This window comes from Eumetopias jubatus, unplaced genomic scaffold (assembly GCF_037043125.1).
Source record: "Eumetopias jubatus isolate StellerSeaLion01/CBP00866 unplaced genomic scaffold, mEumJub1_p1.0 scaffold_9, whole genome shotgun sequence".
In the NCBI taxonomy this organism is placed as follows: Eukaryota; Metazoa; Chordata; class Mammalia; order Carnivora; family Otariidae; genus Eumetopias; species Eumetopias jubatus.
Window position 1 is genome coordinate 80,561,871 of NW_028274815.1, and position 19,094 is coordinate 80,580,964.

Below are 19,094 nucleotides of genomic sequence, written 5' to 3' on the forward strand. Positions count from 1 at the left end.
GTTAGTCACGTAGCATACTCTAAACTTTAATTACATAAACACTGTGACCACTTAGAGGCTATAATTCAAGAAACAAATAACAGAAAAATTTAAATAAAACTTACATGTAAAAATGGAAACCCATTCCATTAAGTCATGAAAAATATACAAACATCTTCCTCACATATACGGTATGAGAGGTTTTCTAGTATTAGCCTAACCAACATTACTCTGATTAACATGGGACTATAAAGAAAATGCAGTCTTAGCTGGTGGTATTAGTGTATGTTTTTAAAAGTAAACCAGAGAGCTGTGACAACAACCATGATGATGCGGTCAGTGTCACTGCCCATGAAAACAGCGAACATTTACTGGATTATGTATGTGACCCAATGTTATTATGCTCATTTTACAGATGATTAAGAACAGGCACAGAGAGGTTAAACTACCTTGGAAGAGCAATAGGGATTCAACTCCAGACACACTGGTATTACTAGGAAGAGTAGCACAAAATAATTTCAGCACAAAGGTTTCTTACAGTAATTGAATACCTCCTTAAATACAGAACTGAATATTTGAACTCACCTACACTCAGAGCCAAGGTCAACTGGACAAGAGCAGGAGCACTCACCAGGGAAACACTCTCTGGTGAGTAGTCTACCACTAATAATTTCCAAGTTTTATTTCTAGTTGCTCCTAAGAGCCCAGTAAATGTTATCTCAACTTTAAGTGAAGCCACATTTTATTCTGGAAGTACTAATGTCTGCTTAAAAAACTGATTTCTCTAATTTAATGTTTCTCAAATTACATTGGTACAGTGATAAAGTAGAAAGAACATTATCATTTAAATTACCTGTCAACTTACTGGTGAAAAAATACTTTGAAATTTAAGGGGAAAAAAAAAAAGACAAAAAAGAAAATAGAAACCAAGTGTGCACACGTGCGCGCGCGCACACACACACACACACACACACACACACACACACACACGGAGGTATGGGGATAGGGCCCAACTTCTTCAGAAGGCATCTAACATTCTGTTGTTTTATAATCTAGCTTCTTTTTCCACCTTTATTTCTATGCACTATTTCACATGATATCATCTTAGTTCTGAGAGAGATCTTGCTGATCAACTAATGCACTACAGGTAACAAGAATGCAGGAAAACATGGGGGACTGCTTTTGAAGGACATTTAGTCAGGATAAGAGTCCTTACCAGTTTTTCATTATCTCAAGGGTAGTCAAGCACTACAGAAAGGAAATTTAGTTTCTTTTCTGGAGACTGAAGGCAATGGCAAAATTACACTGGCATGCACTTGGGCTCAATTTGATGGAATCCCTGAGGTGGTTCAATCCCAGCAGGAGGCCAGGGAGCTAGTTAGGAGAATGCCCTTTCCACCTTCTAATGCTCTGAAATGGATGTTCCCCTTCTCTTCCACAATGTGGTCTTTTCCCTCTGATACCAGTTTAAAACCTAAGTTCTAATACTTCTAGCTATCTTTGCCTCACAGATCTTAAACATGTCAAACACAAAACTAGTTCAGTTTGAATATCACTAATTTGGAAAATATGTGTCCTCTTCCCTTATGGCAAAATTCAAAATTAGAGACATCAATTCTTTTTTTTTAAAGATCTTATTTATTTATTTGAGAGACAGAGAATGAGAGAGAGAGCACGTGAGGAGGGGGAGGGTCAGAGGGAGAAGCAGACTCCCTGCTGAGCAGGGAGCCTGATGTGGGACTCGATCCCAGGACTCCAGGATCATGACCTGAGCTGAAGGCAGTCGCTCAACCAACTGAGCCACCCAGGCACCCTAGAAGCATCAATTCTTCCCAGTTAAAATAATATGTAAACTTATTTGATTATAATAAAAATTCTAATGGGATTTTCTTTCACTTGGCAAATGTTATTTTTTTTAGAAAATGCAGAATAGTCAGATTTTTTAAAATTCAAGATGAAGGGATTTGCCTTGCCAATATCAAAACGTATTCATAATTATTATTCACTAAATAATTATTAGTCACTAAAATAATTATAATTCACTGAATATTGGGACAACTGGTTAAACTTTGGGGGAAAATAGGTTAAATCTTCTCTTAAACCATGTGGATTAAAGATTTAAAGGTAATGAAATACAAAACCACAAATATTAGCAAGATTTGGGTTAATATACTTGGATTCTGAGATAAGGAAGATCTTCCAAAGTTAGCATGCTATCAAAGGCAGAATCATGAAAGAATATGTTGGACTAGAGAAAAATGAAACATTTCTGCTTACAAAATACATCAACCAAGAGAAGCAAGATGGCGGAGGAGTAGGAGACCTAAATTTCGTCTGGTCCCAGGAATTCAGCTGGATAGGGATCAAACCATTCTGAACATCTACGAACTCAACAGGAGATCGAAGAAAAGAATAGCAGCAACTCTGAACAGAAAAGCGACCACTTTCTGGAAGGTAGGACGTGCAGATCCGAGGCGATATTTGGGAGGACAGACGGCGGGGGAGGGGGCCTCCATCAGCCGCTACTGGCAAGTGATAGAGCTGCGGAGCACAAAATCGGAACTTTTAGAAGTCGTCTCCGCTGAGGGACGTTGCTCCAGTGGCTAAGCAGGGGGTGGAACCCTCGGGGTCACAGAAAGACCGGGGGTGCCTGAGTGCTGCAGAGCTCCCAGATATCAGAGCGGGGAAGCCGGCTGCAGAGACGGAGATGAGGCGCAGGCTCTCAGCTCGGGGTTGCCATAAACCGTGATCCCCGGCCCAGTCGGGCCACTGCTCCTCCAGCAGGGACCCAACAAGCAGCAGATCTGGAGAGACTCCCCTTCCTCCTCCAGGAGGAGCACACTGCAGGGATGTGCTGGGTTTGGAGACTCCACGGGGTCATGTGCCAGAGACAGAAACACTCGGTCACAGGCTGAGACCGGGGACATGGGAGTGATTGACTGCTTTTCTCTGGGGGCGCACTGAGGAGCAGGGCCCCAAGTTCTCCGCTCCTCTGGGTGGAGATTGGGAGGCCGCCATTTTCACTCTTCTCCTCCAAAACTGTACTGAGAGCTTACAGGGAACAAAAGCTCCCGAGAACAAACCCGAGCAGATTACTCAGCCCAGACTGGCAAGGGCGGGGCAATTCTGCCTCTGGCAAAGACATTTGGGAACCACGGCAACAGGCCCCTCCCCCAGAAGATCAGCACGAACAGCCAGCCAAGACCAAGTTTACTGATCAATGAGAACAGCAGAACTCCAGCGCTGGGGGAATACTGCACATAGAATCCATGTTTTTTTTACCATGATTCTTTAGTCTTTCAAAGTTAATCTTTTTAATTTTCTTTTTCTATTGTTTTTTGCATTTTTCTTTTTCCCTTTTTCAACCAACATCTTATCAATCTCTTTTTTAAAAATCTTTATTTTTCATTTTTAGAGTCATATTCTATCCCATAGTTAACCTTATTTTTGGTATATATATATATATATATATATATAAGTTGTTCTCTCTTTAAAATTTTGGGATACAGTTTCTTCTAACAGACCAAAATACACCCTAAATCTCTAGTGTATGGCTTTGTTCTAGTCTCCTGCCTGATCACATTCTCTTTTTTTAAATTTCTCTTCTTTTTTCAACCAACTTATCAATTCCTTTTATAAAACCTTTTATAATTTTCATCTTTGCAGTCATATTCCATCCCTTCATCGTATTTACCCTTATTTTTGTACACATATAAGTTTTCTTTCTTTAAAATTTTGGGAGGCAGTTTCTTCTAATGGACCAAAATACACCCAAAATCTAGTGTGTGGCACTGATCTATGCACCAGCCTGCTCATATCTGATCATATCCTTTTTTTCTTTTTTTTCACTTTCTTTTCCCCCGGTTTTGGGTCTCTTCTGATTTGTTTGGTGTATATTTTTCTGGGATTGTTGTTACCCTGTTAGCATTCTGTTCTTTCATTCATCTATTCTCCTCTGGACAAAATGACAAGATGGAAAAACTCACCTCAAAACAAAGAACAAGAGGCAGTACCGACTGCCAGGGACCTACTCAATATGGACATTAGTAAGATGTTGGAACTAGAGTTCAGACTGACGATTTTAAAGATACTAGCTGGGCTTGAGAAAAGCATGGAAGATACTAGAGAAACCCCTTCTGGAGAAATAAAAGAACTAAAATCTAACCAAGTCGAAATCAAACAGGCTATTAATTGAGGTGCAATAAAAAATGGAGGCTCTAACTGCTAGGATAAATGAGGCAGAAGAGAGAATTAGTGATATAGAAGACCAAATGATGGAGAATAAAGAAGCTGAGAAAAAGAGATAAACTACTGGATCACGAGGGCAGAATTTGAGAGATAAGTGATACGATAAGATGAAACAATATTAGAATAATTGGGATCCCAGAAGAAGAAGAAAGAGAGAAAGGGGCAGAAGGTATACTGGAGCAAATTATAGCAGAGAACATCCTTAATTTGGGGAAGGAAACAGGCATCAAAATCCAGGAGGCACAGAGAACCCCTCTCAAAATCAATAAAAATAGGTCAACACCCCGACATCTAATAGTAAAACTTACAAGTCTCAGAGACAAAGAGAAAATCCTGAAAGCAGCCTGGGAGAAGAGGTCTGTAACCTACAATGGTAGAAACATTAGATTGGCAACAGACCTATCCACAGAGACCTGGCAGGCCAGAAAGGACTGGCATGGTATCTTCCGAGCACTAAACGAGAAAAACATGTAGCCAAGAATATTATATCTAGCTAGGCTGTCATTGAAAACAGAAGGAGAGATAAAAAGCTTCCAGGACAAACAAAAAATAAAAGAATTTGCAAACACGAAACCAGCCCTACAAGAAATACTGAAAGGGGTCCTCTAAGCAAAGAGAGAGGCTAAAAGCAACATAGACCAGAAAGGAACACAGACAATATACAGTAACAGTCACCTTACAGGCAATACAATGGCAATAGTTACCCTGAATGTAAAGAGGCTAAATGCCCCAATCCAAAGACACAGCCTATCAGATTGGATAAAAAAACAAGACACATCGGTATGCTGTCTGCAAGAGACTCATTTTAGACCGAAAGACACCTCCAGATTGAAAGTGAGGGGGTGGAAAACCATTTACCATGCTAATGGACATCAAAAGAAAGCTGGGGTGGCAATCTTTGTATCAGACAAATTAGATTTTAAACCAAAGACTGTAATAAGAGATGAGGAAGAACACTATATCCTACTTAAAGGGTCTATCCAATAAGAAGATCTAACAATTGTAAATATCTATGCCCCTAACATGGGAGCAGCCAATTATATAAACCAATTAATAACAAAATCAAAGAAACATATCGACAACAATATAATAATAGTAGGGGACTTTAACACCTGAAATGGACAGATCGTCTAAGCAAAAGATCAACAAGGAAATAAAGACTTTAAATGACACACTAGACCAAATGGACTTCACAGATATATTCAGAACATTCCATCCCAAAGCAACAGAATACACATTCTTCTCTAGTGCCCATGGAACATTCTCCAGAATAGATCACATCCTAGGTCACAAATCAGGTCTCAACTGGTACCATTCCCTGCATATTTTCGGACCACAATGCTTTGAAACTAGAACTCAATCACAAGAGGAAAGTTGGAAAGAACTCAAATACATGGAGGCTAAAGAGCATCCTAGTAAAGAATGAATGGGTCAACCAGGAAATTAAAGAATTAAAAAAATTCATGGAAACAAATGAAAATGAAAACACAACTGTTCAAAATCTCTGGGATGCAGCAAAGGTGCTCCTAAGAGGAAAGTATATAGCAATACAAGCCTTTCTCAAGAAACAAGAAAGGTCTCAAATACACAACCTAACCCTACACCTAAAGGACCTGGAGAAATAACAGCAAACAAAGCCTAACCCAGCAGGAGAAGAGAAATAATAAAGATCAGAGCAGAAATCAATGAAATAGAAACCAAAAGAACAGTAGAACAGATCAACGAAACTAGGAGCTGGTTCTTTGAAAGAATTAACAAGATTGATAAACCCCTGGCCAGACTTATCAAAAAAAAAAAAAAAAAAAGAGAGAAAGGACCCAAATAAATAAAACCATGAATGAAAGAGGAGAGATCACAACCAACACCAGAGAAATACAAACAATTATAAGAACATATTATGAGCAACTATATGCCAGCAAATTAGATAATCTGGAAGAAATGGATGCATTCCTAGAGATGTATCAACTACCAAAACTGAACCAGGAAGAAATAGAAAACCTGAACAGACCTGTAACTACAAAGGAAATTGAAGCAGTCATCAAAAATCTCCCAACAAACAAGAACCCAGGGCCAGATGGCTTCCCAGGGGAATTCTATCAAACATTTAAAGAAGAATTAATACCTATTCTTCTGAAACTGTTCCAAAAAATAGAAATGGAAGGAAAACTTCCGAACTCATTTTATGAGGCCAGCATTACCTTGATCCCAAAATCAGACAAAGATCCCATCAAAAAGGAGAATTACAGACCAATATCCCTGATGAACATGGATGCAAAAATTCTCACCAAAATACTAGCCAATAGGATACAATAGTACATAAAAAGGATTATTCACCACGACCAAGCAGGATTTATTCCTGGGCTGCAAGGCTGGTTCAACATCCACAAATCAATCAATGGGAAACAATACATTAATAAAAGAAAGAACAAGAACCATACGATCCTCTCAATAGATGCAGAAAAAGCATTTGACAAAGTACAGCATCCTTTCTTGATTAACTTTTTTCAGAGTGTAAGGATAGGGTGTACATACCTCAATATCATAAAAGCCATCTATGAAAAACCCACAGTGAATATCATTCTCAATGGGGAAAAACTGAGAGCTTCCCCCTAAGGTCAGGAACATGGCAGGGATGTCCACTATCACCACTGCTATTCAACATAGTATTAGAAGTCCTAGCCACAGCAATCAGACAACAAAAAGAAATCAAAGGCATCCAAATCGGCCAAGAGGAAGTCAAACTCTCACTCTTTGCAGATGATATGATACTGTATGTGGAAAACCCAAAAGACTCCACCCCAAAACTGCTAGAACTCATACAGGAATTCAGTCAAGTGGCAGGATATAAAATCAATGCACAGAAATCAGTGGCATTCCTATACACCAACAACAAGACAGAAGAAAGAGAAATTAAGGAGTCGATCCCATTTACAACTGCACCCAAACCATAAGGTACCTAGGAATAAATCTAACCAAAGAGGCAAAGAATCTGCACTCAGAAAACTATAAAATACTCAGGAAAGAAATGGAGGAAGACACACACAAAGAAATGGAAAAACGTTCCATGCTCACGGACTGGAAGAACAAATATTGTGAAGATGTCAATGCTATCTAGAGCAATCTACACATTTAATGCAATCCCTATCAAAATACCATCAAATTTTTTCAAAGAAATGGAACAAATCATCCTAAAATTTGTATGGAACCAGAAAAGACCCCGAATAGCTAGAGGAATGTTGAAAAAGAAAAGCAAAGCTGGTGGCATCACAATTCCGGACTTCAAGCTCTGTTACAAAGCTGTCATCATCAAGACAGTATGGTACTGGCACAAAAACAGACACACAGATCAATGGAACAGAAGAGAGAGCCCAGAAATGGACCCTCAACTCTATCGTCAACTAATCTTCGACAAAGTAGGAATGAATGTCCAATGGAAAAAAGACAGTCTCTTCAACAAATGGTGTTGGGAAAATTGGACAGCCACATGCAGAAGAATGAATCTGGACCATTTTCTTATACCACACACAAAAATAGACTCAAAATGGATGAAAGACCTAAACGTGAGACAGAAGTCCATCAAAATTCTGAGAACACAGGCAGCAACCTCTTTGACCTCAGCCGCAGCAACTTCTTCTTAGAAACATCGCCAAAGGTAAGGGAAGCAAGGGCAAAAATGAACTATTGGGACTTCATCAAGATAAAAAGCTTTTGCAAGCAAAGGAAACAGTCAACAAAACCAAAAGACAACCAACAGAATGGGAGAAGATATTTGCAAATGACATATCAGATAAAGGGCTAGTATCCAAAATCTATAAAGAACTTCTCAAACTCAACACCCAAAGAACAAATGATCCAATCAAGAAATGGGCAGAAGACATGAACAGACATTTTTCCAAAGAAGACATCCAAATGGCCAACAGACACATGAAAAAGTGCTCAACATCGCTCGGCATCAGGGAAATCCAAATCAAAACCTCAATGAGATACCACCTCACACCAGTCAGAATGGCTAAAATTAACAAATCAGGAAATGACAGATGATGGCGGGGATGTGGAGAAAGGCGAACCCTCCTACACTGTTGGTGGGAATGCACGCCGGTGCAGCCACTCTGGAAAACAGTATGGAGGTTCCTCAAAAAGATAGAGCTACTGCACGACCCAGCAATTGCACTACTGGAAAGAGCCGAGATGTCCATCAACAGATGAATGGATAAAGAAGATGTGGTGTGTATACACACACACACACACACACACACACACACACACACACACACACACACACACACACACACACACACACACAGTGGAATATTATGCAGCCACCAAAAAGGGAATCTTGCCATTTGCAATGATGTGGATGGAACTAGAGGGTATTATGCTAAGCGAAATAAGTCAATCAGAGAAAGACATGTATCATATGATATCACTGATACGAGTAATTCTTTCTTTTTTTTTTAAAGATTTTATTTATTTGACAGAGAGAGCACAAGCAGAGGGAGAGAGAGGGAGAAGCAGGCTCCCTGCTGAGCAAGGAGCCCGATGCGGGACTCGATCCCAGGACCCCGGGATCATGACCTAGGCCGAAGGCAGCCACCCAGGCGTCCCAATATGAGGAATTCTTAATCTCAGGAAACAAGCTGAGGGTTGCTGGAGTGGTGGGGGGTGGGAGGGATGGGTTGGCTAGGTGATGGACATTGGGGAGGGTGTGTGCTGTGGTGAGCACTGTGAATTGTGTAGGACTGATGAATCACGGATCTGTACCTCTGAAACAAATAATACATTATATGTTAAAAAAAAAAAGAAAAGAATATAGTAGGAAGAGAAAAATGAAGGGGGGGAAATCTGAGGGGGAGATGAACCATGAGAGACTATGGACTCTGAGAAACAAACTGGGGGTTCTAGAGGGGAGGGGGTGGGGGGATGGGTTAGCCTGGTGATGGGTATTAAGGAGGGCACGTTCTGCATGGAGCACTGGGTGTTATACGCAAACAATGAACCATGGAACACTACATCAAAAAAAATTTAAAAAACAAAAACAAAATACATCAACCAAATGATACCGAAATTGGGGGAGAAGTATACAATACAGATGACAAATACAAATACCAAAGAGCTCTTAGAAGCAACATGAAAAAATTAGTTTCTCCGAAGCAAAACAAGGTACGCACGAAACGGGCAACTTGTAAGAGAATAAAAACGACCACAAATATGAAAAGGTAATCTCATCGGTAATAAAAAAAAATGCAATTCACTCTATTTCATCCCTCCGAATGACAAGAAGCAATCAGACAAGTGGTGAAGGTATACACATAATGATTTCAAAGTGTTAAAGTCCACCAAAAGGGTGCAGTTTAAAAAAATTCCAGTAAACTGGAGTTGTAACACTACGTACCACACAGAATCACACACCACACAGAGAGAGCTTCATACATTAAGAGAAAAAACAGGTTACCTAACAGCACATAAATGATATTCTCCCCATCCTTAAACACTGAAAAACACCTGAAAAGGGATTTATCAAAATGTTGAAAATGGTATTTGCAGGTGTGGGATTATGGTTTTCATTTTTCTTTATGCTTTTCTGCATTTTTTTCCCCAACTGCTAACATCATTTTGTGACTTGCAAGGCACTTACCTAGTAAGGCTGTGTTTTCACCTGCATCTTCTTTGAAACTGGCATCACACTGTGGTGCAGAATCACCAGTGGAAGCCGATGGCAAATTGCTCCCCTCACTTCTGTCATCTTGTAAAGTAATACTCAAATTTGCAGCCAAAACACTCCCAAGGGGAGGTTCTGGAGCAGGCATCTCCTGCACATCCTCAAGTTCTCCCTTGAGAGAATAAAAGAAAATACCTTGTCTGAGTAACACAATCAAAGCTTATCTATCATTTCATGATCATTACTCACAATTCCTACAAAGTATTTACTTTTATACACAGAATATGGCAAGAACACTAATGTCTTTATTTAGCAACATCAGAAAATGAATTACTTCTCAGTAAGCTGCTTTCCAAGAGCTAAACACTGTGCATTTGAAAAACCACTTTTCCCCTTGATGTAAGCAATGCCACCTTTTAAGTTCTTACTGACAGTAAGTGAAGTTTTGTCCGAGACACACTTTCCTTGCTTCCTGGACAGAGGGTGTGAATCAGCCTGGCTGTGGCCATGAGCTTGAATTAATGCCTATAACTGCCCTACTGTCTTACTGTGGGTACCAGGGTTTTGGAAGAACACAGTGTGTGACAACAGAGGGCTTCAGATTGCATTTGATTCACTTAGAATCAGTTGTGGCTCCCTAAAGACAGTCTGTCGGCTGTCAGTGTACCTCCAGCTCCATTTGCTGCATTAAAGAAAAAAACAGGATAAGAAAAGTGACAGCCCAGTCTCAAACAGAGATTTATCCAGATACCTTTCTGATTAATGCCAGAGTCAGAGCCATGCTGTGAGAGAGGAAAGCACTGGTGAGGTCACCTAGTAAAGGAGGGGGGTTGTGGGTTTACAGTGAGCCTGAGCTTCACACGAGAACACGGTGCTGGCTCCACCTCCCTCCCCGGGCTCTCGGGGCAAGGGCACAGCGGGCCTGCTCCTCCCACTGCCACTCCACCCAGTTCTAGAACCGCCCTCTTCCTGAACCACATGCTACACTGCTTCCTTCTCACTGCTAAGTAACTGAACACCCTCAGAACAGACCCTGGACACACCAAACCACAAATCCTATGGAGTTGCCATACTGTCCAAACTCCCACCCAGTCCACCCTCATCTGTTTTCCCAGATAGTTACCAAAATACCCACCAAACTTAACTACCTGCCAGTCTCAAAGCCCCCATGGTCACACCCTCATCTGCAATATACTGATCTGTTAGGCAAATCCTTTAACACCCAGCTCAGACTCCGCTCTTAAAAAACCACCCTCTTATCTTCCCACTCCACCTGGCGGAGTAAATTCCTCCTTTTCTCTGTGCTCCTCGGCACTTCAAACATACCTCCTTTGCAGCGTTGTGTGTGGGTGTATGCCCTGGCCCCCACAGTCCAGAAAGTTAAAGTCCACAACCAGAAGGGCTGCATCTTACTCATCTTTGTCTCCCCAAGTCAAGGTCCAGTCTAGCACCTGAGAGAGCACTCCTTTGATACATGCTTGCTGAATGAATGAAAACAACAGTGACAAATGGCACATCGAGAAGGTTGTAGCTGCCAACGCAAGGACCACCTCTCAAGTCCACATGAAGGACTGATGGCAGCCCTCTGACCACAGCTGTTTCCTTGGGAGCGAGAACTAGCTGCCACACGACAGTGTATCATCACTGTCTACAAAACCCAATGCAGGAGGGACAAAGGGACTAAAGAAAATGGCACACTCGTCAAAAATTGTAAAACAACTAAGGGCAAGACAAGTTAATTTCTTAGAGTTTGATTTAAAGTTACTACAGGTTTCTGTTCTTCAAAAAAGAAATCACGGGGCGCCTGGGTGCTCAGTTGGTTAAGCGACAGCGTTCGGCTCAGGTCATGATCCTGGAGTCCCGGGATCGAGTCCCGCATCGGGCTCCCTGCTCAGCGGGGGGTCTGCCTCTCCCTCTGACCCTCCCCCCCATGCTCTCTCTCTCTCATTCTCACTCTCAAATAAATAAATAAAATCTTTAAAACTAAATAAATAAAAAAGAAACCACACTTCCTGGGGTCATAGCCAAGCTTTCTGAAATTAACATTCTAACAAAGTAATCCAACCTGATGCAAAAAGAATAATCTTCATTTTTAATGTATGAAATATATATATGTAGATGTAGTTCCAAAAACAAAACTCATGAGGATTAATCTCAGTGCTAATGTTAGTGAAATACCCTTTCAAAAATTTCTAGAAATGAAAAGCAGGTTTAAAACTGACTATGAAGAAAATTACTTAAAATGAGCTTCATTGTGCACCTAATAAAGGAAAAGAGGAAGGAGAAGAGGAAAAAGGAAAACTTTGCCAAGAAAAACATCTGTTGAGCTCCCTGTATTGTACTGTTTAAAATGCTTAAAATCCCAGGAAGGGTGTCTACAACACAGGCTCAGTTCACTAAGTCTCAAATTCACTGTTATGCCCTGCTAAACAGAGCCATCATTATTAAAAACTATAAATAAATGTTAGAAATTGTAGAGGAAAGACAAATTTTCTAGACATCAGAGCAGGTAAGTTTTCTTTCAGTAAAAGGTCTTGAATGCTATGAAGGGGCGTAAGTCAGAGGGGGAGACGAACCAGGAGAGATGATGGACTCTGAAAAACAAACTGAGGTTTCTAGAGGGGAGGAGGGTAGGGGGATGGGTTAGCCTGGTGATGGGTATTAAAGAGGGCACATTCTGAAGGGGAGTAAGTCAGAGGGGGAGACGAACCAGGAGAGATGATGGACTCTGAAAAACAAACTGAGGTTTCTGGAGGGGAGGAGGGTGGGGGGATGGGTTAGCCTGGTGATGGGTACTGAGGAGGGCACATTCTGCATGGAGCACTGGGTGTTATGAACAAACAATGAATCATGGAACAGTACACCAAAACAAATTATGTAATATATGGTGATTAACATAACAATAAAAAAATTAAAATAAAAAAGAGATCTTGAATGCTGACCTTTCTCCTTTCCTGTACCTGTGATGGGGGCATTCTGAAACTCACACTTGAAAAATATAATTCTTAGGCGTGCCTGGGTGGCTCAGTCAGCTGAGCATCCTTTAGACTCTTGGATTTCGGCTCAGGTCATGTCTCATGGGTTGTGAGATGGAGCCTCGGGCTCTGTGCTCAGTGGGGAGTCTACTTGAAGGTTCTCTCCTTCTGTCCCTACCCCCAACTCGTGCATGCATGCGCACACTCTCTAAAATAAATAAATAAATCTTAAAAAAAATAGAAAAATCCAATTCATAGATAATTACCATGGTAATCAAGGCAGCAATCTCAACTATCTTTCCAAGACCCACCAAGCTAGAAGATGAGAGGACTCTTTGAGGGCTATTGGGGCTGTAAGGTGCATGAAATGCTTATCACAGAAAAAACTCCTCGTAGTTTCTAACTCTACCATAAACACTATAAAAAAAACCCTAAAAAATTACATTTAGCAATAAGAGAAGTATGTGATATTTAAATTACTTCTTCTAAAGTAATAAGATCATTATTTCAAAACTATTTGCTATTTAATCAAGAATATTTTGAGACATTAATAGATTATATGAAAACTCTAAAAACAATAAAAAAGATAATGATCTAGAAAAATCTGTTTTTTTCTTCTGTCTTCCCCTTTTGGGTGGGACTACTGGTTAAAAGCTTGTATCCGGGAATTAAGCAAACCTGTATCTGAAAGCAGATTCCCAAATAACTAGCTGTGTGATCTTTGGTGAGTTCCTCGGCTTTTCTAAGTTCAAGTTCCTCATTAGTAAAATAGGGAGAGAAACAGTACTTACCTCCCAGAGTGGCTATGAGGATATGACGTAATAATGTACTTAAGGCCCTCAGCACCTGGCTGGCTACTATGAAGCACCCTCTTTCACTCTGCCCTCATGTCTTTGTTTTTGGAGGAAGGTCTTACAACCACCTAAGTACCACAAACTGATGGAGCAAATACCACACAGAACCAATTTCCCTAGCAGGATTTGATTTCCAAACCCAGAAATCTGAGACCTGGTGTCAAGAAGGGTTGGCTTCAGTTTCCTCATATGTAAAATATGCATCTTGAATCAGAAAATGTATGAGGCTCCTTACATTTCAAAGATTTGATAATTCTTGTTCATACGAAACTGACGAGTATGTATACATTCTACAGGGCAGCATACCAATATATCGCTCTAAGCAATTACAAACTCTCTGGGGGAAACATATAGCATATCAGTATATAATCACAAAGGCAGTAGCTTGTTAACTTTATGGAATGTCTTAAAACATTCATTTTTAATCAAGAGGAAAGTTTCTTCAGGGAACCACAAAGATGTTAGAAGGAGCACTTAGTCCATTCCTCTTGGCTCTGGTCAGTAATGAAATTGAATCACTCAGGAAGAACTGGGGCAGAGATTGAATATAAACAAAAATGTAACAAACCCAATATCCCAGGGCTTTGATGACATCAAGTTTACACATTGGACACGTGCGGTGATCCAAAAGCCATGGGTCAATGCATATTCTATGAAAAATATGCCTAAAAAAATTAAGTATGTGTTAATTTTTTAAAATAAATGTTTATATCTTATAAAGGAAACAACACATTCTACTAACTCATCTCCTCAGTACAAGTTGAACAACTTCAACATTCTAGTCTATTCACTTACTCTATGTAATTATCTATTCTACTTTCCACATTAAACAGAATCTGGAACTTACAGGGAAATTTTCCCTTCACTCCACAAAAATAGCATGGTTTATTTTCGCTTCATGCTAGGTTGTATTTTTCTGTGCCTTTGTAACTTACTTTAAAGCCGTTTGGGAATAAATATGGCATAAGTAAATCAACAGTCAACTAATAATAATAAGCTGAAAGTATCTTACATAAGTTCAGGAAACGAATCAAATGGGAATACAACAAAATATAAACAGATCATCTCTGGGTTTTAGGCTTAAAAAAACACTTATTTTCTGTCTTAACATATTTTTGTATATTCTACATTCTTCTATAATAATAACTTTCAGAATCGAAGAAAGAAGAAATAAAAATTGCCTATGTATTTTCTTTTTACTGACTTGTCTTAGTCGACTAGCTTTGCCTCTTATGTGGTGAATCTGTTTTCCACACAGGATAGAGATGAGGAGTCAGGCAGAGGGGGTACAGGACCCATGGCTCCCATACCAGCTGTGTGATGCGATGCTGGGACTCTGATCTAGTTGCTTAACCTCTGCACCTCCATTGCAGGCTGTTCTCAGCAGCAAATATGTAACGTGCTCACAGCAGTGCTGGGCACAGTAAATACCAAGTAACTGTTCATTATTCATGCTGTTGTGTGAAGGCCTCTTCTTCATACTGAAGTCTGCTAGTGCAGTTAAAAATAACATACTTAATTTCGTAACATAGTCTAGCCTAGTTAGTCTTCTGACCTTTCCATCCTCAAACTGAAACTGAAACTGACTGACCCAAAGAAATAATTTTTACAAAAACACAAAGGAAACATGTTGGCTTTATTGGGAAATCTGTCAAATAAAGCATGGGAGAAAATGAGGGGAAATTAAGTAAAAATCCCAGATCAGGAGACCAGGAAATGTGCACAATCAACATGTCTGCTTGTGAGGGTCAGGCACCAAACCCAGCTCAGCCATCAGGACAGATCTGGTGTTACAAAGGAAGTGAGCCTCAGGCCGTTCATCTGTGCTGCATCCCAAGCATCATTTTTACTCACAAAGACTTGCCCTAAACCATCCTAGATAAAAATTCTTTTCTATTTTAATAATTTTCCACAGGACATACTGACTCCAATTCATTAAGTACCCACCCACCAACCTCAAATAAAAGCCTGTAGACCGAAGTTAGCTATCTTTACTCTGGACACTTTTGTTATTCTGACATTCATTTGTTTTCTCTATAGAATTACTGAGAACTTAACCTACTATAGAGGACTTATATATATACTACTTTGTAAACATAAAGCAAACCGTAATTACACATTAATTTCTGACCTGCTTCTAAAAGGTGGGAAGCATAATTAAAATTGATCAGACTGAAAGCACAGTATAATTTTTTACACCCTTTTGATAACAGCCATTCTTCTAAACAGTTATCAGTTAATTAAAGTATCCCATTATTAAAAAAAAAAAGGAAATCACAACTTCCCATTGCTAAAGCAAAGCCCCTAGTGTACCTAAAGGAAAAATATTTTTTTTCAGAACCCCCAAAAGAACTAAAATCCAGGGTACAAATAATAGCAAACCACTACCCTTCTTGACTTTCTGCTAGCCATTTCTGGCCCTCCCCCTGGGGACCTTCACCGGTCATGCTTCAGTTTCCTTGCTCCCACACAATGTACGTTTTGAATGGCTAAATGTATGATGGAATTCTCAGGATTCTAATAAAGCCTTGCTTAAGACTAAACACCAATCCATGGCAAAGATTTATAATGGGTCTGTCTTAGGGCCTGAAGTCTCCTAAGCAATTTTAAAGTAATATAATCCTGGAGCATAGAAGGCTTGAAGCTTCCTTCCTAAAGGATGAGATGATGACAACATCATCACATGATAGCAAGATTCTCACATCATAAAAGACACATTAACACTCTTGTCAGAAACCTGAAACTTATCCAGTAATTTGTAGCATCTTAGGAAGGAAAAAAAACATACTTGCATGGCAGAATTCTGATAATGTCCTTTACTTTAAAATTTTCAATACACACAGCACAGTTTTCAGCATCAACATCAATTCCCTGTAAAAAGGAAAGAAAAGAATTCACTATATCCTTTGCTACGTGGTCTATCTTGATAAAACTCACAACGTCCTGGGTAAAACAATGACAAATTTTGTACTACCAGGGTACAACCAGAAGCTAAACACAATCTCTACCAGTATTTACTTCTTACCACTGTCCAGAGATTATATTTAAAGAATCTGGCCAAAAAGGAAAAAATGTCATTGTTACCTATTCAGGCACGAACAGTTTTGATACTAAGGTAGTGTTCATGTTTTAAGGGTTGTAGAAATGCAAAGGTCTATTTTACTATAATAAAAATTATTTTTCAAATATAAAATTGTAAAGAGAATATCCAATAAACTACTTGTTTCTAGAATCATTAAAAACAAAAACAAGAGCACTTTCACTAGAATTTGATAAAGAACATAGTTACAACTTGCAAATGAGAAAACACAAATGGCTAAATATCTGAAAATATTCCCCTCACTAGTGATAAAAGAATTACGGATTAAAATAAATTACCATTTTTGATCTATCAAATTAACAAAGGTAAAAAGAAATAAAACTTGCCAGGGAGGAAGCAGTCCCTGGCAAAATTTGTGACAAAATTTCCACGGCTGCTAAGAATCTATGGGTCATCAACCTTTTTGGTGGTGTCAGCCTTTCCCCCATTCCCCTGGGTACCCCCATCAAATCACCTGGCCTCACCCCATCAAAGCAGGCACAGCCAGAGTGGTCATCTGACCCAAGACAGGTCAGTGAGACTCTCTTTGATTCTGGGATGGATTCAAGAACTACCAGTCAGTGTCTGCATGCAGCTCCAACATTAGCAAGTGTATTTTATAGGAACACAGCGACCCTGTCCTTATGTAATTATTTTAAAAATACACTGAGCCATGTATATCACTTGTTAGCAAGCAAGCAGTAAAAACTGATTATTATTATTATCAAAGACTATTAAAATTCTATAACACTGAAAATTGTATGTTGCTAAAGTAAATATTATCTATCGTATGCCATACAAAACTGATGAAACAATTTTTAAAGTCTCTAATGGTCTGTAAGCTTATACATTACTGTGAATGAGTCCATAAGAAAAGAAAAACTAGAAACCAAACACCTGTCTCTAGAACTGGACAAGATGTAGATTTAAGAAAACACAACAATTTTTCTGTACAAATTTAATCAAAATCATCAGAAAATCCATGTGTGTGGCACCTGGCTGGTTTGGTCAAAGGAGCATGTGACGTTTGGTCTCAGGGTTATAAGTTCAAGCCCCATATGGGGTGTAGAGGATACTTATTAAAAAAAGAAAAGAAAAATCCATGTATGTACCTCACTGACCATTTAGGGATTTTTTTAAACAATTATTTTGACAACTTTCAAAAACAGTAGGATCACATTTTCAAAAATATTCTGTATAAAGAAATGCTCTGGAGGCACCTGGGTGGATCAGTTGGTTAAGCGTCTGCTTTCAGCTCAGGTCATGATCCTGGGGTCCTGGGCTCGAGCCCTGGGTCCTGGGATCAAGCCCCATGTCAGGCTCCTTGCTCAGCGAGGAGTCTGCTTCTCCCTCTCCCTCTAACCCTCTCCCTCTCCGCTTATGCTCTTGCTCTCTCTCAAATGAAGAAATTTTTAAAAAATCCCAAAAACCCAAATGCTCTGTATAGGAAGAGGATACTATCAATTTACTTATGTTCTCAAAGACTCAATTCAGTATATTATACATATAAATCTCTGCTCCTATTTATAGACCGAGATTTCCTGCTATGGAGAAGACATATTCTAAGGGGAACATAAAACTACATGCTTATCAAGTGACTGGCCATGAGCAATGCATGTAGAGTTTATCACAGGCATTCACTAGAGACTTTCCCCAAGGACCCTCCGTGATCTGTACATCAAGTGCTAATCTCAAGCCAGGACATGAGAAACTTTTTTTTGTTTGCTTGTTTTCTTTTACTTTTTCTGTTCAGTACATTTGCATGGAAAGAAACCAGTACCCTGCACAAACTATTAAAATTCAGCTGTTACTTCTGTATAAGGCATTAGGGAAAGAATGGAAGCCAGCAATATAATTCCAAGAGTATCTTCATATTAAATATACTAAAATAAACCATTAATATCAGAATCCAAAGTTTAAAAAAAACTCAAAGGTCTATAATTTAATGAGTATTATTTCTGCTTTAAAGTTGGTCAAAAGAAGGGATACATAAAATAAGTGCAGTTATTCTTTCTCTTTTTTAAAGGAGGAGTGGAGGGTAGAATAGATGAAGTCTCAACAATTTGGTGAGATGAAATGAAAATCAAAACAACAGAACCAACCTATACCTACAAGTCAACACACTTATCAGCATCCAAAGACACAGAAGACCATTAAAAAAAAGTACTACTACTGCATTGGCAACTGTTTTCCTCTTAAAGAATCGATCTTCCAAGAATATGAGGTCCTGGATTTAGGATCTGTCCCATTCCCAAAATGCTTTAAAACTCTGGTATGATTTTGACCTTTTATGTCCCAGG

General features: G+C 39.4%; 1 protein-coding gene across 5 annotated transcripts in view; it reads right to left on the minus strand.

The window, feature by feature from the left end:
- Window positions 1-19,094, minus strand: part of RNF149 (ring finger protein 149) — a 39,981-nt gene that overhangs the window by 6,631 nt on the left and 14,256 nt on the right. For 4 of the 5 annotated variants that reach the window (XM_028104009.2, XM_088026566.1, XM_088026567.1 and 1 more), the window contains exons 4-6: window positions 16,504-16,586; window positions 14,284-14,380; window positions 9,863-10,058 (exon numbers count right to left, since the gene is read on the minus strand). In XM_028104009.2, the coding sequence (XP_027959810.1) occupies window positions 9,863-10,058; window positions 14,284-14,380; window positions 16,504-16,586 (376 nt within the window). Of the gene's footprint in view, window positions 1-9,862; window positions 10,059-12,828; window positions 13,070-14,283; window positions 14,381-16,503; window positions 16,587-19,094 lie in introns of those variants that run through there. The other variant, XM_088026568.1, reaches the window with a different exon arrangement.